Below are 25,293 nucleotides of genomic sequence, written 5' to 3'. Positions count from 1 at the left end.
AGAGGCTGCAACGTCCGCTTTCGAAGAGGTCTAGATCTTCCCATGGAGACGGCGATTGCTTTTCCCGGGCAAGATCTGTGGCCGTCTGTGATGGGTCCTGGTAAACGTTTCCCCTCCTGGGCAAGCAAAGAAGATCTTGTTCTCACGGTCATTGATAGTCGAGTTCTGGGATGAGACCGAGGCCATCCAGCAACTGTATGAGGTGGTTCCGTCACCACAGCTCTTGGACGAGGATTGTCGGTCCGGGTGGTCGCCGTATGATCTATCATCTAGCCCGTTCACGAACGATCCGAGCCCAGGCCATCCCGCTTGGCCGGCGCACAGCGGCCACCGATCAGTCGGCGTGAGCGCCGGACAGAGCAGTCACGATAGTGGGCCGGTGGTCGTGAGAGCGCGGGGTTCTGTGCGCCCCAATATCGGTCACTCAGGAGCCCTGAGCACAGACAGTCCGCCAAGCAGCAAGCAGTCAAAGACGCAACAACCGTCGTTCAGCGCCCGGGAAGCGATCTTGATGCGTAACTTTGTCGAGAACATGGCGTTATGGGTGAGTGCTGCGAAATATGCAGGCTTTTTCTAGCAGGTCGCTGATGCTCCGCGGATCATGCACAGGCTGATATCACCGATCCCGATCGGCATTTTGAGACCGATGTGCCGGTAAGGGCTGTCCAGGAGCCGGCTTTGCGCTCTGCAATCTTCGCCTTCTCCTCGCGACACATTGACAGACAGCGCAAAGTGGATGCGTCCGAGGCTCTGCGATACCATAACCACTGCCTACAGCTTCTGATTCCCGCCCTGTCTGGCTCGAGAGCGGACATCACCGATGTCGTTCTTGCTACAGTTGCAATTCTGCGACAGCATGAAGAAATGGAGCGTATGATAAACAGACCAGTGACGGCTTGCTCGGGTGGCTGACAGACTCCAGCTGATGACAATCTGTTTCATTTGACGGGTACGGCGCGCATTCTGAACACAATATCGTCCTTCGGCTCGTCGGGCGGGCTGGGCGAGGCAGCCGCCTGGCTCTGTCTCCGTGAAGACATCTACATCTCGCTCATCTCCCACAAGCCATTACGGACAAACCTCGAGAGCTTCCACAGGTCCGATGTCTTCGTGAGGAATGACGACTTTGCATGGGCAAGTCGGATGGTCTTTCTGCTGGCTACAGTCCTAAGTTGCGCGTTCAATTCCTCTGGTCGTGAGGCCTCTCTGGATTTAAGCGGGCTGCAGAGACTGGCACAAGAAGTGGAAGCCTGGAACGATTCGAAGCCTGCCTCTTTCGACGCGATACACTCTGTACCACGCGGGAAGGCGGTTTATCAGCGATTTCCTGAGTTCTGGATGTTGCTGCCAGTCCACGGTGAGGGCGAAAGAACAGTAGTGTGAATGCGATATAAGCTGACGCAGTGTTCACTTTATAGTCGTTGGGACACAGTACTATCATATCGCAAGGATCGTCCTAGCAGTCGCCACTTGCCCCAGTCCCGCGCTCGTTTCCCAGAACTTCCAAGTCTCCAGACACATAGAGGTTCGTTGATTCTCGACAGGATCCAAGACCGGCCTTCCTGATTCTGTGCTCACGGTCAAGAGCAGAAAGTAGTCAGACACCACCTCTTCATGGTCCTTGGCTTGGCCAAGTCCAATCCCAAAGCCGAAAATACGCTTTTCACCGCGCGTCATAGTCTTGTAGCGTGTGAGTACTCCAGCAAGCTGTTTAGGAGACCGTTGATTCCCACAAATTGACTTCCATATACAGGGGGTTGGGTCATTCGACGTAGAGAGGATCAAGAAGCTGCCGAGGCTCTTTTACGCGAGATGGAGACTAGGACTGGCTGGGATGTTGCGCAGGCAATTCAGGCTCTACGGGAGCAATGGGCCGACGATGATTCTGACTGCTGACACCAGACTTCGGTTTGCGGGCATGATACACCATTTTGTTTCACCGAATTCTGAGGTCAGAGCGTGCTTCACCTGCACGGGAAAAAGGCGGTCACGGGGATGGGAATCTCAATATATGGAGATCAACATGGCAGACTCGGGATCGTTTCAACCCGATTAGAGGGTCCTTCCTACTCTCATTCGCTCCGAGCTCATGCAAATTTAGGTTAGCTGCCGCTTACGAGAGCCAACCCGAAGCTTATTGAGCCGCGGTGCCTACAGGAGGTTTGCCATGACATTTCGCTGATTGGGGACCAAATGCTCCGTCAGGACCAGTATCCGCGACATTGGCCGAAATTCTCCTACCGATAGCTCATATCTTCGCCTCCGTGGGGAGAATTTGCTTCCGTCTTGCAAATCGAATCACTTTGGTCTCGTGTGTGTTGATCAGGACAGTGGAATTGGCTCTTATGCAAGACGGCACTCCTTTTGATTTCAGGGTCCAGTTCTAGCGGTGAACGGTATGGAGTACTTTGCCAGCAATCCCCGATGAAATCATCCTATAATAATAGAACAGAATGCGCTAACATCCTTGCATGCTTCTCGAGCCTGTAATGAGTTGTAATGCTCTGCAAGACGACGCAAAGGATCGATCAACGGCCCTGATCATTGATCAACTTTGATATGTTTTGGGCGAGCAGAGAATGGGACCCTGCTTTCCATCATCCATCTCAGGCCCATACACCGGCTGTTCAGAGCAATGACGTCTCATCCACGTGGTACCATAAATCAGCGCAACTTTATACCTGCAACGCCTGATATCTCAATGTGACCCTGCCAGGTCTCATTTCTGATTGCTTCCGGCTTGACAACTGGTTATCTGCATTGACAGTCTCGAGCAGCAGCCCACGCATGTGAAAACAAAGCAAAACCTTGCTCAAGATAAGACATCTCACTTGCTCAGCATAACAGCTACTCACCGTGTTTCCTTGATCTAGCGACCGAGGTAAACTTACTTTCTTCGTCACACTCGTGAAACCAAGCCGGACCCCTTTTCCCTCTGACAGCCCGATGCCGTTCTTTCGCAAGCAGAGACGAGGGCCTTTGATAACCCCATCGCTGCCTGATCACCAGGACAGCAAGCCTTCAAAGACAGGAAGCCACTCGATCCGTGCACTTTTCACCGGCAAAAAGACCCGGCCTGCAGCCCATCCCAGTCCCACCACTCCAACGCTACCCAACGGCAGCGAAACAGGTATAGGACCAAACACCACCGTCAACACTCAGGGAACATTCTCAATCTCATTCCACCCCAAGACACAAACCACACTCTGCTGGCAGAACATCGATCCTCCGGATGATCTACTGGTTTCTCTCGACGAGAAAGCCCTCGAACAGCAATTCCTGTTAAATCGATCCCGAACCACTGAGATGATCGATACCAGCAGAACCACGTCCCCCAAGTACACGTCCCCGAAGGTAGCGGCGGCGGCAGCAGCAGCAGCAGCAGCAGCAGCCGCCGCCGCCTCCCTCCTCCCGGGCTACAACGACGTGAGCGGCTCCGTCATCGTCGACTGGAACGGGTATCCGCATTTCCTCTCTCCGCAGGAGGAAGTCGACCGAAAACTACAGCTGGAGGCAGCGGTGCAGGAGCGGATGTTGGGGTTGCCGAGGCGGACGGATTTCGCCTGGGAGCGGCCCGGTGCCCACCAGCAGGGTGGTCATTATGCTCCTCCGAGATATACGCCGGCAAGCTCGAAGTCCGGATCGCGGTCCTCGCATTCGAGTACGAGTAGTAGTGGGTCGTCCGCTCGGAGGTGATGGGACGCTTTGGGGGGTTCTGGACAAGCAGGACAGCGACTCCGGGACGACTTCGACGTGCATTTCCACAGATTCGTGATCGTGGATCCGCTGATGATGGGCGAACGGGGATGAAAGGCACTTCTCGACTCGGTTTGCTGTAGCCTGAGAGCTTAGCCTCGGGTTGCTGATTTATGATTGACGACTGACGACTGCGTGGGACGAGATATGCACGATGGATGGATGAGCAAGAACAAGAGGAGCAAGAAGAAGAACGATGATGCTGATACTGAGTGTGGATTATGATAGTGACGATGCCGGCGATGATGATGATGATGATTATGATGATGATGATGATGATGACAATGCGATGATAATGTTGGGCCGGATTGATGGCGAAACGGAAGGCTTTTATTGATTTCCAATCCAATGCGACATGATATATACAGTACATCCTTTTTTTAATGAAACCTCTAAATGGAAATAAAAAAAATCGAGTATCTATGCTATGCCACCAGCAACAAGGACTAGTTCCGGAAGAGTCTCAACCCACCCTCCTCACGATCGACATCACTATCCTCACCAGCAGCATCCACATCTTCATCTTCATCCTCCTCCCGTAGCATGCCGCTGGCCGTGTTCCCCAGCAACGAAGCAAAGAACTCCTCCCGGGCGTGGCGGGTCCACGCGCCGCGGTCCTCGGGCGCCATGAAATTCTGCAGCTTCTCGTGGATCTCGAACTTCATCTTGCGGCCCTTGGAGGCCCGGGTGTCCACGTCGCGTTTGACCTTGTCCTTGCGCATCCCGGTGACCGGGTGCACGGCCGACAGCCGCGAGGGCAGCTGGAGGTGCAGGGTATCGAGGCCGTTGGTGATGGCGTCCGAGGAGGAGATGCGCTGCTCGACCAGCTCGCGCAGCAGGGTCTGATAGAAGACGGTGTCGTCGTAGAGGGGTTCCGCGGGCTCGTCGGGCTGCTCCGCCGCCGCTTTGGTCGTGGTCGTCGACTTGGTGCCGTTGGTAGTAGTAGCAGTGCGGGCGCGCTTCACGGCACGGAGCCCGGCCGCCGTCTCGGTGGCGACCTGCGCGTCCAGCACGGTGGAGATCGTCTGCGAGGCGCTGGAGGCTGACAGCAGCTTGCCGCGCGCGTTGGCGGTGGTCGCGGCGGTCGCCCCGCGGACCTTCTGGGACCACTTGTCGAGCACCGCGCGGCGGTGCGCCAGCGACTCGGCCTCGAGGGCCGTCATGCGCTTCCACAGCGAGGCGGACGAGGTGGCCGGCGTCACGGGCGCCGGACGCTTGCGCTTCTTGCTGTCGTCATCCCCCTGCTGCTGCTTGTGGTGCGCGTCCGCCAGCGCGAGGCGGAGATCCTCGAGGGTGGACCACAGCGCCAGGGCGGCGGATTCGGCGGATTTGATGGCTTCGCCATCCAGAGGCTCGGGGGTTGCGTCGGCGTCGGCATCGGCATTGGGCGTGCTCTTCTCGTCGGTGGTGGTTGATGCTTGTTGCTGAGCGGCCGCGAGGGAGAGCTGGTTGATGACGGTGAGGCCCTTCTGGAGCTTGATGCGCGTGTTGAGGAGGGCGTCGAAGGTGGCGCGCTGCTGCTTGACGGCTTTGCCCTTGGCGGCGTCGGCTTTGGCCGCCTGCGAGATGGTCGCGGCGATGGTCTTTTGGTCCGAGGCCATCAGTTTGCGCAGTTCCTCGCGGTCGTCGGTTTTGCCGGTGCGGCGGGGCTCGTCGTCAGAGGCGTCGGAATCGTCATCCTCATCCTCGTCCTCGTCGTCCTCATCGGATGGGAATTCATCCTCATCTTCGTCATCCTCCTCGTCATCCTCGTCCTCGTCCTCGTCCTCAAAACCGTCCATCTCGTCCGACCCATCGGTATCCATGTCGTCGAAGCTGACCTGCTTCTTGGCCTTCTTTCCGGCACTCTTGGCGGGTCGGGCAGTCTCCTCCTCGCTTGCTTCGTCGTCGGAGATATCCTCCTCGTCTTCGTCGCTGCCTAGCTCCTCATCGTCTTCCTCCTCATCTTCCTCATCGCTGGACCGGGCCGCGAACGGATCGTCATCGCTCTCGGCCTCGAGCGCCTGTCTGCTAACCTTCGAGCCGGCGTACTGTTTCCCCAGGGCGACGGGATCCTGTTTGCGAAGCTTTCCCTTGCTGGGACAAGTTAGCGCCGCCCTCATTCAACCCAGCGATCACAACACACGACTACCCAAAATAATCCATGATAAACATCCTAGAAAAGGAAAAAAAAACCTACCCAACAGCCTGATAATGCTCTCGTCCCGCATCAGCATCCACCGCCTTTCCTCCCTCCTCATCGCTCGACTGAACACCGCGATCGAGATCCTCGGGGTCGAAATCTGGAATTGGGCGCAAAGACAAGTCAGTCAGACCCAAGGACAGACAACTCAACCTCAAAAAGCAAGGAAAATAAAAACAAACCTCTAGGAGTAGGATCCTCCAGCTCAGCGAGCTGTTGCGCCAGCGACTTGGGAGCCATAACGAGTGCAGGGACAGGGTACAGCAAAACAACGGCCTAATAGTTTCTTAGTTGCTTCTGTTTCCGCGCCAACTTTTTTTTTTCTTGTTCTGCCCGCAAAATTTCGGGATGCGGCCACGGGAGAACTAACTCCTTCAAGCCGGAAAGCAACCGTGGAAGGCAGGTTTGACCGGCGGTGAAGGACCAAAAACCGGGCAGTATCCTCGATCTTCCGTCAATAATGTTGGATTCTCACCGCCGACAACCCATTTCGCATCGCTTCCACTGTCATCATGTTGGGGAAGAGGTTCTTCTCGACCGTTCGGGTGCTGCAGCATGATAACCCTTTGGTATTTTCCTTTTCCCACTCTTCTTTAGAAGAAGGTTTCTCGTCTAACCGCGTGGTGAAAATGGTAGGGCCTCCCACGCTCGGGCACTCCGCCCTCCCTCCGCAGCCGCCGGGGGCTGCCCGAGAAGCGCAAGATCCGGGATGTGAAGAAGGTGATTGCCATTTCGTCCGCGAAGGGGGGCGTAGGGAAGTCTACGATCGCCGGTACATCTTCCTCTACAGCGCATCAACCCAAACAAAAGAAACTGAAGTGACATGGTCAAAGTGAACCTCGCGCTCGCGTTCGCGCGGCGCGGCATCCGCACCGGAATCCTGGATACCGATATCTTCGGGCCTTCAATCCCGACGCTGTTGAATCTGAGCGGGGAGCCCAGGCTGGATGAGAGTGCGTTTCTGTTCCCGCTCCCCTTTCTCTCCGCCGAACAAAATCCACCCCCACTAACCCACCACCGCTATACAAAATAGATAACTGCCTCCTCCCGCTAACGAACTACGGCCTCAAATCCATGTCGATGGGCTACCTCCTCCCCCAAACACAACAAGCCCCGTCGTCGACAACAGACCCCGTCCCGATGGACAGCACCCCAATCTCCTGGCGAGGCCTGATGGTCACGAAGGCGATGCACCAGCTGCTGCACAGCGTCTCGTGGGGCCCGCTGGACGTGCTCTTCCTGGACCTGCCGCCGGGCACGGGCGACGTGCAGCTGACCATCAACCAGGAGGTCGTGCTGGACGGGGCGGTGATCGTGACGACGCCGCAGGACATCGCGCTGCGCGACGCCGTCCGCGGCATCGGCATGTTCCAGCGCATGGACGTGCCCGTGCTGGGCATGGTGCGCAACATGGCCTACTTCCGCTGCCCGAGCTGCGGCACCAGCACCGAGATCTTCGGGCACGGCCACGACCACCTGCGCGGCCGGGAGGACGAGTGGGGGGTGCGGGCGGAGTGTCGCCGCCTGGGCGTCGAGTTCCTCGGCGACGTGCCCCTCGACGGGACCGTGTGCAAGGATGCGGATCGCGGGGTGCCGACTGTCGTCGCGGAGGAGGGGAACCCCGACAGTGGGCGGCGGGCGGCGTTCTTGGGGATCGCGGAGGAGGTGGCGCGGAAGGCTGGGGTGCAGTGGTGAGGGATTTCACTTTTTTCCAGGCCAGGTAAAGCGAAGGAGGAAAAGGGGGGTTGTTGTATTATATGGTCTCTTTTGGTTCAAGTGTGTATATATACCCTGGCAATTGAGTATGATTCTTCAAATCGTTTGAATTGATTGGTAGTAATGCTGGATATAGATGGAATTTGCTGCGTCTTGAACAAAGAAACCAAAACTAGAAGCGCGACTATGTAAAGCTGGGTATAACGACCGACAGACCTCCCAAGAAACCAAAGGAAATGGACACGGGCCATGCTTATATACATCTCGTGAAGAGGAGAAATCACCTATTCAATACAACGACATCAACCCTCAGTGCGCAACGTACTCCTCCGCCGTCTTGAAGTACTCCCGGTCAGGCAAGCCAGGCCGCGGCGTCGACTCTGCCTCGTGACCATCAGGACCAAGCCCCGGGGTACCCATCTCACCATCGCCAAGCTCACTTGGCAGAGCCTCGAACGAGCGATACGCAGATTCGTTATCGCTAGCTATGCCCAGCACTCCCTTGGCATTGAGCACAGCACGGGTACTCGCTGCATCGAGTCCATTCGTGGTCACGGCCAGAGACTTCTCGTCGCCGATTGTGCTCGTATCCTCCGGCGGCTCGGTCGTGAGCCCACTGCGGATGGTGCCCGACCCGGCATTGGACGAGGCCCGGTGTCGCAGTCGTGAAGCCCAGTGAGAGTCGCCTGTGTTCGGAAGAGCGCCCGCTTCATGGAAGAGCGCGCGGGTGCTGGCGTTCTCTTCTTCGAAGTTCTTTCCCTCATACCCCGGCAGGACGAGCATGGGGGTGAAGCTCTCAAGCGAGGGGGCTTTGGTGTGTGAGTTCGCTGATTGATCGCGCGTATCATCATCTTCCTCGGATGGAACCTTTGTTCCCGACGAACCACCCCCATTGCTCAGGCCATTCGACTGGGGTTTGTTGGAGAAGTCCTGCACGGAGGCGCCAGTCACGGCGGCGGCGCGCTGGGTGGCGGACGCGTTCTCGTCCGTCTGTTGCGCGGCCTCTGCCTTCATCGACGCTCCCGCTTGGCCGGCATCGACGCTCGTCCGTGTGGAACGGTCGCCCCTCAACTGTTCTTTGACGACGGTGCGCTCGTCATGCTTGCTGGCCATCTTACTCCACATAGTCATCGGGTAGCTCTTGCCGCCAGTCCTGGAGGGCAACACGCGCGGGACGGTGCGCCGGGCAGCCAGGGAGCTCGGCGGTGGCAGCTCGCCTTGGAAATTCTGGAGTCCATACGCCAGCTCCTTCATGCGCTGTCGTTGAACCCGGAGCTTCTCCTTGGCGAACTTGGTATCCCATCCCTTCTTCGCAGACAGCCACTTGCGCACGAGCACGGGGTTGAATACTCCCACTTTGGACGGGGGGATTTGGAGCACGGAGCACGCCGATGGGGGATCCAAGGGGTATACGTTGCCCTTCTTATCCACTCGCTGCCGGATCATGCGGTCCTTGAACGCGGGTAAGGGGTCCCCAGCCTTGCCAATGCAGTCGACAGGGGTGTGAGATTTCTCCGATTCTCTCTTGGTTGGGTCCTCGCTGCTATCAGTGTCGCTGGATACACCGTGATCGTCAAGAATCTCGACCTCCGTGTCTTGCGCACATGCAAGAGCCCAGGCGCCAAATTGCGCAATCGCCCGATACATGTACTTTGCGGGATGGGTGAAGCTGAGAGTCGGCGCCACATGACATAAGTCGTCCCAGACCTGGAGTTGAACGTAGGTTCCCTGATACTTGTGAAGGGTTTCCCGGTTGGGGTCATGCTCGTCGAGAAAAGCATCGCCAGGCGGGTATGCGGCCGGGTTGGCCGCCTTGTGGGCCACGTAGAATTGCTCATCCCTCAGCATCTCCCCGCCTCCACTTTGAATCAGCAGTGGAGGCAGTCCTCCGAGAGAAGGCTGGAAGATAGGGGACACGAGCGGGTGGGTCAGAAGTTCGTTGGTTGCATACATGTGAATCTGGTCCTTGATCTCGACCGTTTCTCCGTCAATCGGGATACTGATCTTCTCGTTATGAATCTCGGTGGACTGGCGATCCGAATTCGTGCGGTCGGCTTCGGAAGAGCTGCTCTTGTGTATCGAGTAACCCCTTTCCGCCGTCTCTTCGTCTCGACTACTTTGCTCGGGGACAGCATGGCTGGGCTTAGCCGGGTTCCCCTTGAGTGCTTTCTTTAGAGAAGCAAGCTCATCTGCGTTAGGGGGCGGCCACGCCGGAGACGGCTTGTGCATGAAGCCGTACGGAGGAATATAGTCTCCGGGATTGTCTTTGACGATGCTAGGGAACGAATGGGTCAAGTCCACCCAGGGTGAAATCAAGATAGCCCCCGCCGGCAGAGGAAGCCCTTGGTCGCGTAGGAGAACCAGCATACTTCGACCATTAGCTGCAGCTTGCATGATTGACCGGACCTCAAACTTACGAGAGAACCAGACCTCCTCCAGCAGAGTCACCGGCAAAGAGGATTTCCTCAGGCTTATGCTCTTTTAACAAGAACAGGTAGGCCGCCAGTGAATCCTGCATTCCACAAGGAAAGGGGAATTGCGGCGCCAGGCGATATTTAGCTAAACAGGGAATCAGCTTAATTCGGGGTGGACACTGGGACCTATCATCAGCTCGAAGACTCACTTGAGCACGGTCAGTAAGAGATGCTTCGACTCAAGGAGGACATAAAAGGCTTACCGTGCAAAGACCCTCCCCTTCAACTTCCGCGCATGGCGCTGCATCTGATACCGATGTGTATCCAAGCTGCCGAAAAAGTACGCCCCGCCATGGATGTACAGCATGATGCGCTTCTGGCTGGGATGGTCGCGATCTGTATGCTTCCGCTCGTTGTAGTCCTCCTTCATCTCGATCCATTCCGCCTTCAAGTCCTCCGCGGGGCCGCGCCACTGCCACCACTCTTTCCCGCCGACGCGGGCGATGCCCTTCGGGCCAAGCTGCTTGTTGATCGCATCAGCTGCGCCGAGTAGACAGTCCTCCGGCACGGTCACGGTTTCGAGCTTCACCCAATGCGGCGCGGGCACCCGCTGGCAGGTGAAGGTTTGGAGGTCTTCTAGACTATGCTTGGAGGCGTAGATGAGGAATTCGCGTAAAATGCGGATGCTTTCATCGTAGGAGATGTGGACGTTTGGTTTGTGGTGGAGCGATTTGCGGTGGAGGTACTGATGGCATGTGAGACGGGAGTCAGTTGGTCAGTTCGGGGAAGGAAGGAATCAACGAAAGGTGAAACGCGATGGAGCCATTGTTGGCAGCGGATGGGAAGGATGAATGACCCACATGAGAGATCAGGGTTTGGAGGACGGTCGGAGTGAGGGCCAGACTCAATGCGAAGGTATTCAGGGGCATGGTTCTGATGTGCTAGATGAGGAAGGAACAAGCCTCACAGAAGGTCATGAAGTCTTGAAGAACTGAAAGGAAGTGGGCGAGATATAAAAGGGCGGGGTCGAATGGAAGAAGGCTTCAGGAGGAGAGGGGGTGGCAGCGCAAATAAACTAAAGGGAGGGAGGGATAGGAAGCAGCGGAAACACAGGGAGACGAACGGAGTGGGCCAGGAACCGATCGATATAATCTTAATGGCTCAGTCAACCAATGTCTGGGAGGAGAGACAAGGGCTGGACCCTTTTGGGAGTAAATGAATGGCTGTGCTGTGAGGAACAACAACGCAGTGCATCATCATCATCATCATCATAATCATCATCCACTGATAGTCTGGTATGCATCCCCTTTGATTGATGGATTCCTCAGGCCCAGCCGAGGTCGGACTCATGATGTCATCACCGGCCACCGTCACACTAGTCCCATTGCGGAAGCTGCGTTGGCTCGATGGCAGTCGTTGAAACGCGCGTTCAGGCAAGAGTCGGTCGCAAACAGTCAGGCATCATGAATGTATAGTATCCAAGGTCGCTGGGTGCAACTTGCGACCGAGGGTGGTTTGTTCGTCGTTGGAGAGGTGCAGAGGGAAAGTTGATCTGTATGACGCCGACACGAGTGCGCTCCAGTAGCTTCTCCATTGGCCCACTTTCGCAGCCAAGCTTCTGATAAGGACCCCATTGCTGCGTCGGACGAATGGCTTGAGGCTTAGTCGGTGACCGCTATAGCTTCAGCTGGGCTTCAGCTGGGTCTCGACTGCTGGGTGGCTTGAGGTTGGGTTCTGTGTTGTCATACGTAGAAATCTGACAGCAGGAGGTTGTTGGACAATAAGTTAACATACAGCTGCACTCAAACCATCCTCACCGCCAGCCGCTTCTGCTCAATCGCTAGCATCACCTGACCATTTTTTGAGCAGTGCCAATGTCTGTGATCAGATGTCAACTTCATATCACAAGCATAAAATAGCTTCCATTGTGCGGAAAATGTATTTACAGAGAGATGATCCATGCCAATACAAACATCCCAGTCTAGAACAGCCGCCATGACGTCGCCATTAGCGGAATCTCCTCTCAGCATGCTATCTTATCGCGACTCCGACCAGAAAACCCACCACCAAAAACAATTCCCTTCCAACCACTCACTCTGCCACTTTCACCTCAACCTCCCACCTGAATTCACACCATCAGCACACACCCATTTTACAAGCCTGTACACGAATCACCCACCCAAGATGACGACAACAACAGCAACGACCCCCTACCCAACCACAATGAGAGCCTGGCTCTACAGCCACACCAACCCGACCCTCGAAGCCAACCTCACCCTGGAGCCCTGCGCCCGCGCGCCTCCAAGGCCTCTCAAGCCGTCGCAAGTCCTCATCCGCGTGCTAACCGCCGCCCTGAACCCAGCCGACTACAAAGTGCCCGCCATGCCGATCATCACGACGGCCCTGATCCGCAAACCCGCCAGCCCGGGCCTCGACTTCGCCGGCGAAGTCGTCGCCACCGCCGACAACAACAACAACAACAAATCGTCGTTCACGCCCGGCCAAATCGTCTACGGCACCCTCGACCTGCCCACCCAATTCGGCTCGTTGGCCGAATACCTCATCGCCCGAGAAGAGAACCTCCACCCGATCCCCGCGGGAGTCGAAGTCGACCACGCCGCGACCGTCGGCGTGGCGGGCATGACGGCGTGGCAGTCGATCGCGCCGTTCATCACCCCGGACACCGGGGCGAACGTCTTCATCAACGCCGGGTCCGGCGGCTGCGGGATCTACGCCATCCAGATCGCCAAGGCGCTGGGGTGCACCGTGACGACGACGTGTTCGACCAAGAACGTGCCGTTCTGCCGGGAGCTGGGCGCGGACGAGGTGCTGGACTATACCGCGGAGGATGTGGTGGCCGTTCTCAAAGCCAAGGGCCCCGTGTTCGACCACATCGTCGATCACATCGGCCTGCCGGCCGAGATGTACAACGAGTGCCATGCCTTCCTCAAGCCGGGCAAGGTGTTTGCGCAGGTCGGCGCGACCCGGTTCCCGACCTTCGCGACGCGGCTGCTGCGCCCCAGCTTCTTGGGCGGCGGGAAGCGGAGGTACCTGCCTATCTTCTGGAAGCCCAGGAAGGAGGATCTGGTCAAGGTGGGGGAGCTGATCCGGGATGGGAAGGTGAAGGTTGTGCTGGATAGTGTCTATGAGTTTGAGGATGCACCCAAGGCTTTCGAGAAGTTGCGCTCGGAGCGGGCGCGCGGGAAGGTGGTGGTGCATGTATCGAGTCGAGACTAGGAAACGATATGGGATGGATTGAGAGGTACAGATTCGCCATGCAACGCTTTCGTGTTCTCTATGTACAGTACGTTGACAATGATACCACGAGGGGTTCTACTCGAGCAGTCACACCCCTCGCAAACAAACAACCCCAAAAAAAGCCAATCATTTTCTTTGTTGCAAGAAGGTCATCGCCGCCACGGCCATAGCATCCACCGCCGTCTGCAGCGTAGGTTCAATGACCGGGGCGAAGAACGGCGAGTGGTTACTCGGCAGCTCGCGGACGACATCCCTCTTGACGGCATCATCCCAGGTGTCGGCATCCACGCCGCCAAACGTCCACATCACATACGGCGCGCCCACCGCCGTGGCCAGCAGCGAGAAATCCTCACTCGCGGCCGCGGGCTCCGACTCGACGAGCCCATCCTGGAAATAATCCCCAAAGGCACCCTTCAGCGTCTTGACCAGCTGCCCATCGTTGATCGTCGCCGGGGTGGAATATGTAAGCTTCACCAAGGGTTTCTCCACGCAACCGGCGGCCTCGCACTCGGCCTCGACGATCCGCCGGATCGACTCGACCACGCGCTTCCGGATGCCCGCATCATACGTCCGGACATTCAACTTGAGATCACAGTAATCCGGGATGATGTTATGGGCGTGGCCGGCCTGGATACTGCCGCAGGTGACGACGGCCATCTCGCCGGGCGTGACCTCGCGACTGACGATGCTCTGCAGCTTAGTGACGACGGCGGCGCCGGCGACGATGGGGTCGATGCAGGTATGGGGCGCGGAGCCGTGGCCGCCGCGGCCGTAGATGCGGACGTCGAAGGCGTCGGCGGCGGTGAGGAAGCGGCCGGCGCGCACGCTGACGGTGCCGGTCCGCATGCGCATGACGTGCTGGGCCAGCACGACCTCGGGCGCGGGGATCTTCTCATACAGCCCGTCGGCGAGCATGGCGCGCGCCCCGTCCAGCTGCTCCTCGGCCGGCTGGAAGATGCACACCAGCGTGCCGGCCCAGTGGGCGCGGGCGGCGTGCAGGAGCGCCGCGCTGGCCATCAGGCTGGCAACGTGCGTGTCGTGCCCGCACGCGTGCATGACGGGCCGCGTCACGCCCTCCGCGTCCGTCGTCGTCTTCGTGCTGGCGTACGCCAGGCCCGTCTTCTCCTCCACGGGGAGGGCGTCCATGTCGGCCCGCACCAGCACCGTGGGGCCCGCGCCGTTGCGGAGCACCCCCGCCACCCCGTGCCCGCCGAGGTTCGTGTGCACCTCAAACCCCAGGCTCCTGAGGTGCTCCGCGGCCGTCGCGGCGGTTTCCTGCTCCTGGCCCGAGAGTTCGGGGTTCTGGTGGAGGTGGCGGTAGATCTCCTCGAAGGGCTTGAGGTCCGGGCGGTATTTCGAGATGATGTCCTTCATGGTGGATGGTGCTGATGCTGTTGCGAGGAAGGGTGTTAGAGGTGATGGCAATTGGTACAGTTCAATGGATGAAAAGCGGGGAAATAGTGCAGTGGGTATGGTAGTATGTGGTGGGTGCTCACCTAGAATCTGCATTGTTGGCTGTTGCGGGGGCGGGTGGGAAGGTAATCAATGCTACTTATGTAGAGGGTGCAGCTGAGACAGCGAGTTGAACATGACAACATGACATTCCAGGTGAGATTCGGATTGTCAAGGATCGGCAGTCCATGCGAACCAGCGTTCAGGACGATTGCCGAGTAGAAGCAAGCGGGGAAATGTTCGATAAGCCAGACTGCTTACTCCAACTCGTCGTCATGGCCGATAAGCTCCGGTGGATTGGCGGACGGCGGAGCCGACCGCGAAACCCTGCCATTTTCAGCAACTCGGCAGTTTGGGGTAGATTGACTCCAGTGCTCGGCTATCTGCTTCTTGGCTGAGGGGCAACAAAGTGTAGTTAACTAAGAGCAAGGAGAAGGAGAAGTTTTGGCTGTTTAGTTATATCACAAGAAAAAAGATTGTTGGAGTGGAGGGAAAGAAAGATGGCAAAGCCAATCACATACCGAGACAGGAGGCTAAAAAAAAAAGCCAAAAAGGAAATGCAATTGCTCACACTCGGACTCGAACCGAGGATCTCAGCATTACTAGTGCTGCGCTTTACCATCTAAGCCATGCGAGCTGATTGGTCAATATGAATATCAATTGCATACATGACCCTGTTAACACATAACCAGGTTGCACCGCAGCTGCTGTTGTCCGTCTACTTCGCACAAGTGTTGCAACAAGACTGGAGTTGATTCTCAGCCGCATCAAGTCCATGGTTGTGTTGCAATCAAGCATCTGTCGCCAGCCTGGAAGGGAATATGCTGAATCTGGGTGGACAGAGAATGGAACCATTCATCACAATCATTCCGAGCCTTGAGGAAGCAACAAGGGACGGGCCTTTGGAGGCAATGAAACGCCAACTGTTGTCCTTTTCGGTTATCCAAACATTGTGCTCCAAGTATTTGCCTGTTCCAGATTGCTGACCGTCCAAGTTGAATATTTGCATGTTGATATTCTTGCAACGGGTTGGTAACATAGCATCGGAGATTCAGAGGGAATTGTCATAAGTCTAAAATTAATAAATATATGTCTGTCGTGCGACCCAGGGTCTACAATACCTCTTTCCGGCCAGAAGTACAGTACATCAATTCATCGCTTCAGACGAGACCCCTAAACCTTTCACAGCGTGAGACACCAGAGTAAGTTAGTCTCTAGAGTGATATCTTCAGAGTCAATAGTAAGTGTTCACATAGTGAATGATCTTGCTCAAGTAAACTCGCGTACAAGTGAATATATCTCCTCAAGGTGCAGAAAGTGATTTGAGATGCTCTACTTCTATAGTTAGGATGAACATCTCCTAGACCTCACCCTCACCTCCTCCACAAACTGAGATCCGTTCATCCTTCTGCCAACTCACAATTCTCTACCTCTACAAGCTCTTCCACCACACAAACCCCTCCACTACCAAAGAAACATTAACACAATGAACCTCTGCAACCTCACCCTCTTCTCCCTCCTCGCTGCCCTCGTTCACGCAGCCGTCATGAATCCCGTCGACGACCTCGCTGACCAGGCCCTGGATCCCGGAATCAACTACTGTAACCGGAACTGCGTCAGCAACGACCGCTGCCGCGGCAGATGCGGCGTGTGTGTGAACCACAAATGCAAGGCCAAGGAATAGTGTGTAATTCGTCCCTCCACAATTCAGGCCTGTGAAGATATATGTACTGACAACCGACCGTTCCTGTGCTTAACTGAAGCTAAATTATCCTCCGTGGTGTTCGTCCCATGTCTTTGCTAGGTATTGAACTCTCTGCCCCAGAGGGAGGCATAACCAAAGGGATCTTCGAGATGACTAGGTGCATGGTGCTCTGGCGTTGAGCCTTGGGAATGAGAGGGGATGTGTTACAACTGGTTTTTCACACAACGAAAATGCGATGGGCTGTTTCCTCTGTCTTCGGGGATATGGAATTCGAGATGGGTTGCTTTATACTGAACTGGGATATTCTGATCTGTTGGGGCGGATGTCGACCTCCGGCATTGTACTCTTCTCCCTCCTGGTTACTGAATGCATGTTACAGGGTGTCGACGGCCTGGACCGCTGGAGCTTGATTTCTGGATTGGAGACAAAATAATCTATCTCTCCACGCATGACATTCCCAACCCGCTGGATGAGTGTAGGCGGCATTTCCAACCGATCATAAAACAGCCCGTAAGACCGGACCGACAGGTTACATGCAGTCGGACACGATAGCCGTCACCACTAAGGCATGGGATCAGGTGGCTAGGACCCGTCGCCGGCCGGCGGGCGTGCAGCGGAGCTAAAGCAGGTACAGTGCCGAGGGAGAAAGGGCGCAATCCTGGGCCGCCATGTACAGGCGCGACGTACAGGAGTAGAGTTTGAAGTGCTTCATTACACCAGATGGTACTCAACATATGAGGTAGGCATACACCACAGGCTGTATTTATTGATTGGCGTTCTCGTCTACTACGTACTCTGACTACACTTGTGAGCAGCCATTCGCTTGATTGAAGGTAAAGTGGGTCCCGGTGGAGCTTCCGCACCGTCCACGAACCACACAAGGAAAAAAAAAATATACGCTCAACCGCAGTACAATGGCAATGTGCGAAGGGCAAAAAAGCAAAAGAGAAAGCCCAACGCGGGGGTTGAACCCGCAACCTTGAGATTAAGAGTCTCACGCTCTGCCGATTGAGCTAGCCGGGCTGTTGTTGTTGAAGGCTATGCTTGTGTACAGATCATGTATGCAACAAGCTTGACCTGCCGCCTCCTGGTGACAACTCTTCAGCTCGCAGGGGAGCACGATTGACGATGACGTTTACCTCGTGAGGTAAGAGAAATTCTGGAGCCTGGATCCCTGGTGTAAGTCAGACTCTGTCGCAGGTCGCGGCCAGGCGGTTGGGTGAGCAGTATGAGTGTTGTTTGTGCTGGTGTTTCCAACTGCTGATATATATTCCCACGGCGGGGATTGGTAGGTGAACCGATGATCGGGGGCGCACTTCTGATTTAGAGATCACCCGGGGTCGCAAAGGGGAAAAAGAAAAGACGAGATCGTTATCTCCCCGTGGCGACTACAGGAATCACCGCACAGCCTGACCTGCATCTCCCAGTCTGCCTTGGGGCAGTCAGTCCAGCATGGGCACGCGCCCATGCGATCATCGGATCGTTCGCATGCGGCGGCTTCTTGCAAAAGAACCCCCAAGGCAGCATCCGACAAAGCAACCTGGGTCGACGGGTTACTTGTGAACAGAATTAGTAATGCTTGTAGACGGGTGACTCTTGTATTATCGCGGATGTGCGAGGGCGCGAGTGAGGGCTGCGCAAGTTGATGACGACTTTGAGTCTCAGACAAGGAAAGCAGCCCAGGTGGCGAGCCATTTCCAAATAACACCCAAGGCCACCGCGATAGGATACGAGACACACTCAAGGGTCATGCCGCGCGGTACTTGAAACCAGGTTCCCTGCCACTACTCCTCGTAGCCCACTATCCACATCGAAGAAGGAAACAGCTCGCAGATAGGTAAAACGTGCAGGTTGCATAAATCTCGCGATCCAGAACTCGTGGTAGCAGGGATTACACCCAAGCTCAGTGGCATGTAGAGCCATATGGATGGGATTGGATGGGTAAGGAAAAAAGGGGGAGAAGAGAAACCATGACCAGTCGTCGTTGTCGCTTTGACGGAGGCTGAGTTCAGGAAGGAGTTTCTGGACCCTGTGCAAAGAAGAAAGACATGATCGAGACTAGTGTAAGGGAAACAGAAAGGTTTGGGTTTGGGAGTGGGGGGGGAGGTAATGGGGCTGAGACGGTTGACCCCCCTTAGCACATGGAAGTGCGGACGATCGACAGGTCGCTCGTATAGCGGAGAGTTGGCAGTCCGGATCCCCCCCTCGTCGGTCTTCACCCAGCGCTGTACTTGCGAGCGTTTATTGTAAGTATTCTTAGAATGCTAGAATTCAGCATGAGAGACTGATAGGGTATGCGATAATTGTAGACAGACCCGACGGCTTGGAACGGATGGATTCTATTGTTTTGAGTACCGCTCCGCGATGTTGACAGCGGCTGCGTAGCAAATGAGCGCGGGGACGGGTGCGGTTGAGCCATGAAGCGGGGAGAGCTGCTCGCCGGGCATACACAGACAGGGGATTTTTCATATCATGGAGGGTCAAGCCACAGTCCGTCGTCGTTCTTTCTGGTGGAATTATGGCGTCATCAGGAAAACAGAGAGATTCTGAGCAACAAAAGGCTTCGTGTTGGGAAGGTTGTTGAGGGAAGAAGAAAGATGACGAGGTGGCAGTTAGAGGATTGCGGCGCAGGAAACACGAGGGTACAAGCCACAGCACCAGCCATCCTTCAGTGACTCCGACAATAGATGATGATGACTCTCTCACTGAACTCAGTTCTTCCCCGACGCCTAGAAGGGGTATAGACTGTTGACTAGGGGGGGGATGATAAGACCCTGTCGATAAGTAAAGTGGACGGTGGAGACGCGTAGTCCGTGGCATTAGGGAGGAACTAACCCTATTCCTCTCCTAGTGTGTCCACCCGGTGCAGTCAGACAGTCAGATGAGAACAGCCAGGGAAGGGGAATGATCCTAACTTGACCGACTGTTATTGTCCCTCTCACCAATCAGCTTACAGTAATTCCATCCAAAAGGCGATCTTGTTGTGAACACTGCGTTTCCAACCGGGAAGTGGAGAATTGAACCTGGAAATGCACCGCCTTCACCACCAACACCATCATCCACTCCACTCCACTGCACCAGCCACAGTACTAAGTAGACACACAGAAGAGACAGCCTTACGGTCACCAGGCAGCACTTTCTCTAGGGAATTTTCTCCCATCAGCTGCCACACCCTCCTTTCCCATCGTTAATATTTTTATTATCTTTAATTTTAGATTATGACTGATTCCTTCTTAGCGTCTCCACCTGTGACCAGATCCGTCATGAATCCCTCCTGCAGCTCATTTTACCCTCTTTCATGGATGCCTTCCACTCAGTCATGTCCAACTATATAACCTCCTCTGCCTCCCCCCCTCTACTTCTCGATTTCAACTTCATACATCTGCATCCAGCTCTTCATCTCAGACCTACTACTAGTTATATAGCCACTCGCAAGACCACTTTGTCTGCGACCTACTCATTCAATCTCATTACTGCTACCCACCTATTCACGCAACACGTGCTCACCCAGAGCTCGACCTGACCCATCCGTCACACTGTCGCCCTTCAAGTCAACTCGATTCCTCTGGCCCCCTATCTACACCTCCATAAGAGAGTCTGTTCCCCTGCGATCCAAGCCTCGTCTCCGTCGCACCGCAAGCATGCCTCACCAGGTCGAGCAAGCCGCCGAGCCCGTTGTGCTCGTGCGGGAGCTGGAGGACGACGAGACATATGTCCTCAACAGCTTTGAGAGCCACGCCGGTCACTGCTCCCGTTGTGCCAACCCCCTTAAGACTCGCGAGGAAGACCGGTCTCTATGCAAGCGCGGCCACCAGTATGCCCGCGACGTGGCTGAATACCTGCGCAGCAAGAACGGCAAGATCTACTCGGTGGTCGACCTAGAGCGCAACCGATCCACACTGGTCAAGGTGCCTCTCAAGTATGCCGCTGCCCGTCAGCTGCTGCTAGCAATCGAGGACGGCCTGCGCGTGGAGAAGAAGTCAATCGCCGGCGTTCGTGCCTCTGCGCCCCCGGTCATCAGCTACGATGCTACCTATCCCGTGCCCCCTCGACGCACCACCACTCAGGACTACCTTCATCCTTCGCAGGCCATCATCGAGCGTGAGCCACGGACCCTGAAGCGTCACCGGACCATCATCTACACATCCCCTCGCAGCTCGCCCAGCCGAGGGTCACTGTACGAGGCTGATGCGGCCGAGCGGTATGAGCGCGTCAAGGAATCGTCCCGCATCTACCGGCCGACCGACTACCACCGTTGAATGAGCATAACGCACTGGCTTGGAAATAGTCATTACGGTCTTCTATCACGCGCGACACTGGATACCTGTCTGCTAGCTTTGATGCAGCCAAGAAGCTGTTACCACGCTGTCCCCCAAATTGAATCTGGTCCGCCGGCAAAAGGTTCTCATCAGACCCGCCGCGGCCTCCAGCCTTCCCATATCTGCCCGATCGCGTTGGATTTGGCAATGGAGAAAGCGCTCAGCGACTGCTGCACTTGCGCGTTCTTGCAGTGCACTGCATACGCCTGCAGATTCGAAGAGGATCTCGATTACTTTGTTTTTGGCATCTTCCTTTTCTGCGATCATCGCAACGATACCTTCCTATGTCTTATGTTTGGTATTCTTCGCCGGCTCATCCCGACTTCTCGAAATCAAGAACCACAAAAAAAAAAAAAGACAAGCTCGCCGAAAAAAAAAGCCACAAAGCAGAGAGAACAAACAAAGATGAGAATAGGGACGAAGAGAGAGAAATCTGTTGTGTGACCCTGCTTCATGCTGTCTACACCGGGGGGAAAGCGGAAGAAGCCCGCTCCAGGACGGGGGCATTCCAACTTTTGTTTTCTTGCTGCAGCCAAGATGTACTGTAACTTACTGTATGTTGCATGCAAGCAGTGACTCATCCGTCTCGGATGGCGGATTTGTGTGCTTAGTCTAGAGCACGATGGCTGCAGCTGACCTGCAGGCCGCGCCTTTCCTTTGTACTTTTTTTTTCCCTATTTTTTTCTTTTCTTTTCTAACTCGGATTTCCCTTAAGGAAACCGTCCCCTCCTTTGATCTTCCCATTCAGGGATTCTAGTTCATGAATTGAATTTCCTATGTCGTGATTGGTGGTTGCACGTGTCCAGCTATGTATGCAGTATGAATTAGGACTCGTAAATGATTCGCCAATTGAGAATATGTTTGATACCCGCAGACGAATAGTCTTCCAGAATGGGCTTAGCGTTTAGTGGAGGCTCCTTACACCCCTGTACATTTAGTGGCTTGAGACAAGGACCTTATTCTACGTATACGTATACGTAAATGATATGGAGTCTCTTCTAAGTATAGGTAGTTCTGCCGAATCGACAATTACCACTTCCGCTCGGGACGGACCCCCAAAAAGCAACTCGTACTCCGCTCGCTTGGCCCAGAACATCCTTCCTTCCTTCCCCCCTTGTGTCCACCGTATCTCTCTCCAGCAGAGCAAGCAAACAAAGGGCATCAATTCTCCGAGTCCAACAACATTCCCTGTCCGAGAACCACCGTCTGTTCCAAAGTAGAAAGAAGCTAGGCCTCACCGATGTCACGCTCGGAGATTTTTTTTTCTCGCCTTGCCGGGTAGCAAATCCCGCAAGCCGCGGGCGTGGACCTGGGATATCCGAATCTGTGATTCCGGAGGCAGAGTCGAGACGCCGGAGCTTTGCAGATACTGAAAAGTGTAAAGTGCGAGAATATGCAGCACTGCCCGCCCAGGGAGAATCATACAGCTCCGCTGCAACCGTCTAACCTAATTTAATGGCTTATGCATGCTGTCAATGTTGAGGAACCTTGTTTTTGGTTGTGTCTGGTTGATGCATAGCGGATGTCGGTAAAGTTGTCGAGACAAGACCAGACAAGACAAGACAACAGCAGCATTATGGCCGGAGAGATTTGAAATGATACTACAGAAGACGTGCGCTCAGCTACGCAAGGCGTGGGTCAGTTTTCTCCAACTCAATTGCAACTCATTGTTTCTAAACATAGACCCAAACTCGACCGCCCGCCCCCGAATTTCATTTCGACATTGGACTGTCCAGACTCCAGAGCGTGTCGAGTCTCCACCGACCCGCCAACAAAACCCATACAAACTTGATCTCCGACATAGCAACACAAGCGACATCCAAGTCTAGAACCAGTCTCCGAGGCGGTCTTGACTTGGCACCTTGGGTGGTGGTACGTGCCCAACAGAGTGGATCTTTCCCGGACCGTGGACCCAGTTCCCGGGATCCACTCCGACTGAGCTGTCATGCCTCTATACCGTCTCCATCCCTAGCTGAAAGTGCGTGGTGGTAATCTCGGGACTGCCATTGGGTGAATTCCAACAAAACTAAGGGGTGAGGCTAGATGGTTTCGAGTCCGTTGCTATTTAGTGCTATATTGGGGGCGACGGGGTGGTTAGGTAGGAAAGTCTGCACAGGAATTGTGGGGGTGGGTTTGCCTCACTATTTGAGTTTTATATTGATGGCTTGATGTGAGGAAGGGGTCTGTGCGCTGAGGTTGTAGATTTTGAGGGTTTGCGATATGGTTGGTTAGGTGAGTGTGGCTGGTGAGGGTGTAAAGTTGGGTATTGGGGTGAGGTGGTAGACTCATGGAATGAGGGCTATCGCCAGATGTGAGGTAGTGAAGGGGTGATGAAAGACGGATAAGCTCTTTTACATGGTACTCTTGAATGTAGAGGATGGTTGATTACTTTGGATTATGTTGACATGATGATTGCATTCACTTACAAGAATGCTTCCATGTTCGTTTTCTTCATACCTCGCCTTCCTCCATATATACTCCCTCTCGACTACCCTGCTCTCCCTTTGGCCTCAAAGATTGGTATCGGTATGATAGAACTCCATAAGTCTCTCCGAGCACAATTCAGATAGCTTGCAGCCAGAAAGCCACGCATGACTATCGGGGATTTATCGACCAGAGATGATCTCAGATCAATTGCCGTCGTCGACCCTTGGCTGCTCATCTGGTGAGCCAAGGAATAAGTCTACTGACCTGGACATGGCTCATAGCCCTAATGTTGTTCATGGGTGAGATTGAAGTACACCTATGAATCGAATGAGTTCATTCAGCTACGATCGAACTTTCAAATAGGCCCGCGCCGAGTACAAGCAACAAGCCCATTGTCTCACAGAATGTATACCCTTGGTTATCCAGCCAGCTAGGCTAGTAAACATTGCCATCTGTAGACCCCACTTCAGTGTGAACACCAGCATCTCTTAGCCCCTCCACATACTCCATACTTAGAAAACTCGGCGTAAAGAACCCGCCCTTCCCAGCCCGCTCTCCTCCGCTCTCCTTGCTCGTCCTCTCTAACAAGACCCTTTACTCTAACACAGGTCAACGGCGCCTTAAGCTCATATAATGCCCCCTCCCGCAGGAACGAAGCCTCGATAATTCCCTTTTCAGTCCTCTTTAAACTTTTTAACTTCACCTACAGCCCGATACTCCGCACGCTCAGCTCCCCTCAACACCTCTTGATCATGCAAGTCCCTGGCGCTCAAAGTTATGAGTTTGTGTAATAGACTCCTTTACAAGCGGTATCCAGAGCAATAGGTTAGCAATTTTGGTAGCACAATGTATGAAGATCGCATTCCACATCCCCTTGGTGAGTTCAACGAGTTCAATTTCTAGTTGTGTCGATAATCATGCACTCCGTAAACCCCTTGACCAAGTCAAATTTCAACACAGGTCGAGGGTTGGTGTAACGTACACCAACGCCGTCGGAGATCAGGTACTATACGTACCAGGCCATTCAATGGTTCTCCCAGATATTTTGCCATCAAAGGGAAGCTTCTGATCCCTAACGAGTCCGCAAAACACGAGAACTCAGCACATCCCAACCAGTTTCCTACTCTCTAAAAGACCAACTCTTAGTCCCATTGTGACTTCAGAAAGATCCCCCAAGCCCACCAGCCAGGGACTGCCGGTCAACTGCAGCCAACACACACCTTGCAGCAATCTCCGGCCGCGTCGGAACAACCTTAGCCCCCACATACGCCTCGAACTTGGCTTCGATGCCTTTCGCGCGCGAGAGAATCGGCGCCGGTACTGGGTCACGAATAACCATCAGGCACCTAACTGGACTACGGCCGTGCAGACAAGAAAGAAAGAAACATACACAGCGGCATATCACCCTCAAGCGTATCCACCCGCCCCGGACGAATCGCCATGAAGAGGATGCCTTCCCCCTCGTAAGCGGCATTGAGCTTGGCGATCAGGACATTGAGAGCGCCCTTGCTGATGGCGTACGGCGCGGCGTTGGAGAGGCGAATTTCATTGATCATGTCTGGGGTGCATCCATCAGTGTGTATCTTGACCACAGCAGCCGTTTTTCACTCTTTGTGTGTGTGGGCATACCGATATCGCCCATCCCACTGGATACCGCAACGACCTTCTTGATTTGGCTGCGCCGCACAAGGTCAAAGAAGGTTAGGGTTACATTCAGGGTTCCAAAGACGTTGACCTCGTTATGCTTTGCTGGGTGTCTGCGATGATGGTTGCTGGTTCGTTCTCGCTGGGTTTCCACTTCAGGGCCTTGTCATCAGTGACGTCGGCGACGAGGCCATGGACGTTGGTAATGTTGTCCGCAGCCAGACGGTGCTCGGCAGCCGCCTTGCTACGTATGAGGGCGAGAACGATATTTCCGGGCTTGGGGGCTAGGACCTTGACCAGGGCGTCCTTAAAGTCATGTTGGGGGATTGATGAGTGGGGGGGTGGGTGGAGAGGAAAAACTTAGGTGGCATATACTCCAAGACCTCGTGCCGCTCCGGTGATTAGGTAGCTTGTTGGCAT

General features: G+C 55.0%; 9 protein-coding genes and 2 non-coding genes across 11 annotated transcripts; 5 read left to right on the top strand and 6 right to left on the bottom strand.

Annotated features, from left to right (window-relative positions):
- Nucleotides 1–42: 42 nt before the first annotated feature.
- ASPACDRAFT_46629 (uncharacterized protein) lies at nucleotides 43–1,896 on the top strand (the record flags this gene model as incomplete). Its single annotated transcript, XM_020201819.1, has 7 exons — nucleotides 43–100; nucleotides 159–544; nucleotides 610–871; nucleotides 923–1,357; nucleotides 1,419–1,525; nucleotides 1,591–1,690; nucleotides 1,754–1,896. 7 exons carry the CDS (start codon nucleotides 43–45, stop codon nucleotides 1,894–1,896), a joined length of 1,491 nt encoding a protein of 496 aa, XP_020052801.1.
- A 1,050-nt stretch (nucleotides 1,897–2,946) lies between these two features.
- On the top strand, nucleotides 2,947–3,696 carry ASPACDRAFT_46628 (uncharacterized protein; the record flags this gene model as incomplete). Its single annotated transcript, XM_020201818.1, has 1 exon — nucleotides 2,947–3,696. The coding sequence occupies one exon, from the start codon at nucleotides 2,947–2,949 to the stop codon at nucleotides 3,694–3,696; it is 750 nt and encodes a 249-aa protein (XP_020052800.1).
- A 407-nt stretch (nucleotides 3,697–4,103) lies between these two features.
- On the bottom strand, nucleotides 4,104–6,228 carry ASPACDRAFT_1890868 (AATF family protein). The gene is made up of 3 exons (XM_020198598.1): nucleotides 6,121–6,228; nucleotides 5,936–6,038; nucleotides 4,104–5,832 (listed from the first exon to the last, which is right to left on the bottom strand). Exons 1-3 carry the CDS (start codon nucleotides 6,176–6,178, stop codon nucleotides 4,203–4,205), a joined length of 1,791 nt encoding a protein of 596 aa, XP_020052799.1. The 5' UTR covers nucleotides 6,179–6,228; the 3' UTR covers nucleotides 4,104–4,202.
- Nucleotides 6,229–6,423: 195 nt separating this feature from the next.
- On the top strand, nucleotides 6,424–7,734 carry ASPACDRAFT_1905956 (Mrp/NBP35 family ATP-binding protein). Its single transcript, XM_020198821.1, has 4 exons — nucleotides 6,424–6,507; nucleotides 6,575–6,710; nucleotides 6,772–6,891; nucleotides 6,972–7,734. The coding sequence occupies exons 1-4, from the start codon at nucleotides 6,451–6,453 to the stop codon at nucleotides 7,631–7,633; spliced, it is 975 nt and encodes a 324-aa protein (XP_020052798.1). The 5' UTR covers nucleotides 6,424–6,450; the 3' UTR covers nucleotides 7,634–7,734.
- Nucleotides 7,735–7,963: 229 nt separating this feature from the next.
- Nucleotides 7,964–10,997, bottom strand: ASPACDRAFT_63385 (lipase/esterase family protein; the record flags this gene model as incomplete). Its single annotated transcript, XM_020203887.1, has 4 exons — nucleotides 7,964–10,022; nucleotides 10,072–10,254; nucleotides 10,332–10,813; nucleotides 10,929–10,997. 4 exons carry the CDS (start codon nucleotides 10,995–10,997, stop codon nucleotides 7,964–7,966), a joined length of 2,793 nt encoding a protein of 930 aa, XP_020052797.1.
- Nucleotides 10,998–11,946: 949 nt separating this feature from the next.
- On the top strand, nucleotides 11,947–13,530 carry ASPACDRAFT_125051 (NAD(P)-dependent alcohol dehydrogenase). Its single transcript, XM_020196783.1, has one exon. The coding sequence runs from the start codon at nucleotides 12,064–12,066 to the stop codon at nucleotides 13,303–13,305; it is 1,242 nt and encodes a 413-aa protein (XP_020052796.1). The 5' UTR covers nucleotides 11,947–12,063; the 3' UTR covers nucleotides 13,306–13,530.
- Nucleotides 13,453–14,700, bottom strand: ASPACDRAFT_46623 (putative zinc metallopeptidase; the record flags this gene model as incomplete). The annotated part of the gene is made up of 1 exon (XM_020201817.1): nucleotides 13,453–14,700. One exon carries the CDS (start codon nucleotides 14,698–14,700, stop codon nucleotides 13,453–13,455), a length of 1,248 nt encoding a protein of 415 aa, XP_020052795.1.
- A 642-nt stretch (nucleotides 14,701–15,342) lies between these two features.
- On the bottom strand, nucleotides 15,343–15,415 carry ASPACDRAFT_t269. Its single transcript has one exon. It is a non-coding gene; the product is annotated as a tRNA-Thr (tRNA).
- A 2,018-nt stretch (nucleotides 15,416–17,433) lies between these two features.
- On the bottom strand, nucleotides 17,434–17,506 carry ASPACDRAFT_t268. Its single transcript has one exon. It is a non-coding gene; the product is annotated as a tRNA-Lys (tRNA).
- Nucleotides 17,507–20,124: 2,618 nt separating this feature from the next.
- ASPACDRAFT_63382 (uncharacterized protein) lies at nucleotides 20,125–20,742 on the top strand (the record flags this gene model as incomplete). Its single annotated transcript, XM_020203886.1, has 1 exon — nucleotides 20,125–20,742. The coding sequence occupies one exon, from the start codon at nucleotides 20,125–20,127 to the stop codon at nucleotides 20,740–20,742; it is 618 nt and encodes a 205-aa protein (XP_020052794.1).
- Nucleotides 20,743–24,388: 3,646 nt separating this feature from the next.
- On the bottom strand, nucleotides 24,389–25,293 carry ASPACDRAFT_46620 (uncharacterized protein; the record flags this gene model as incomplete). Its single annotated transcript, XM_020201816.1, has 5 exons — nucleotides 24,389–24,549; nucleotides 24,620–24,787; nucleotides 24,859–24,905; nucleotides 24,965–25,179; nucleotides 25,249–25,293. 5 exons carry the CDS (start codon nucleotides 25,291–25,293, stop codon nucleotides 24,389–24,391), a joined length of 636 nt encoding a protein of 211 aa, XP_020052793.1.

The sequence above is a fragment of the Aspergillus aculeatus genome (assembly GCF_001890905.1).
Source record: "Aspergillus aculeatus ATCC 16872 unplaced genomic scaffold ASPACscaffold_16, whole genome shotgun sequence".
Classification (NCBI taxonomy): Eukaryota; Fungi; Ascomycota; class Eurotiomycetes; order Eurotiales; family Aspergillaceae; genus Aspergillus; species Aspergillus aculeatus.
The sequence above is the reverse complement of the archived record's forward strand: the minus strand, read 5'-3'. Positions and strand labels throughout refer to the sequence as shown.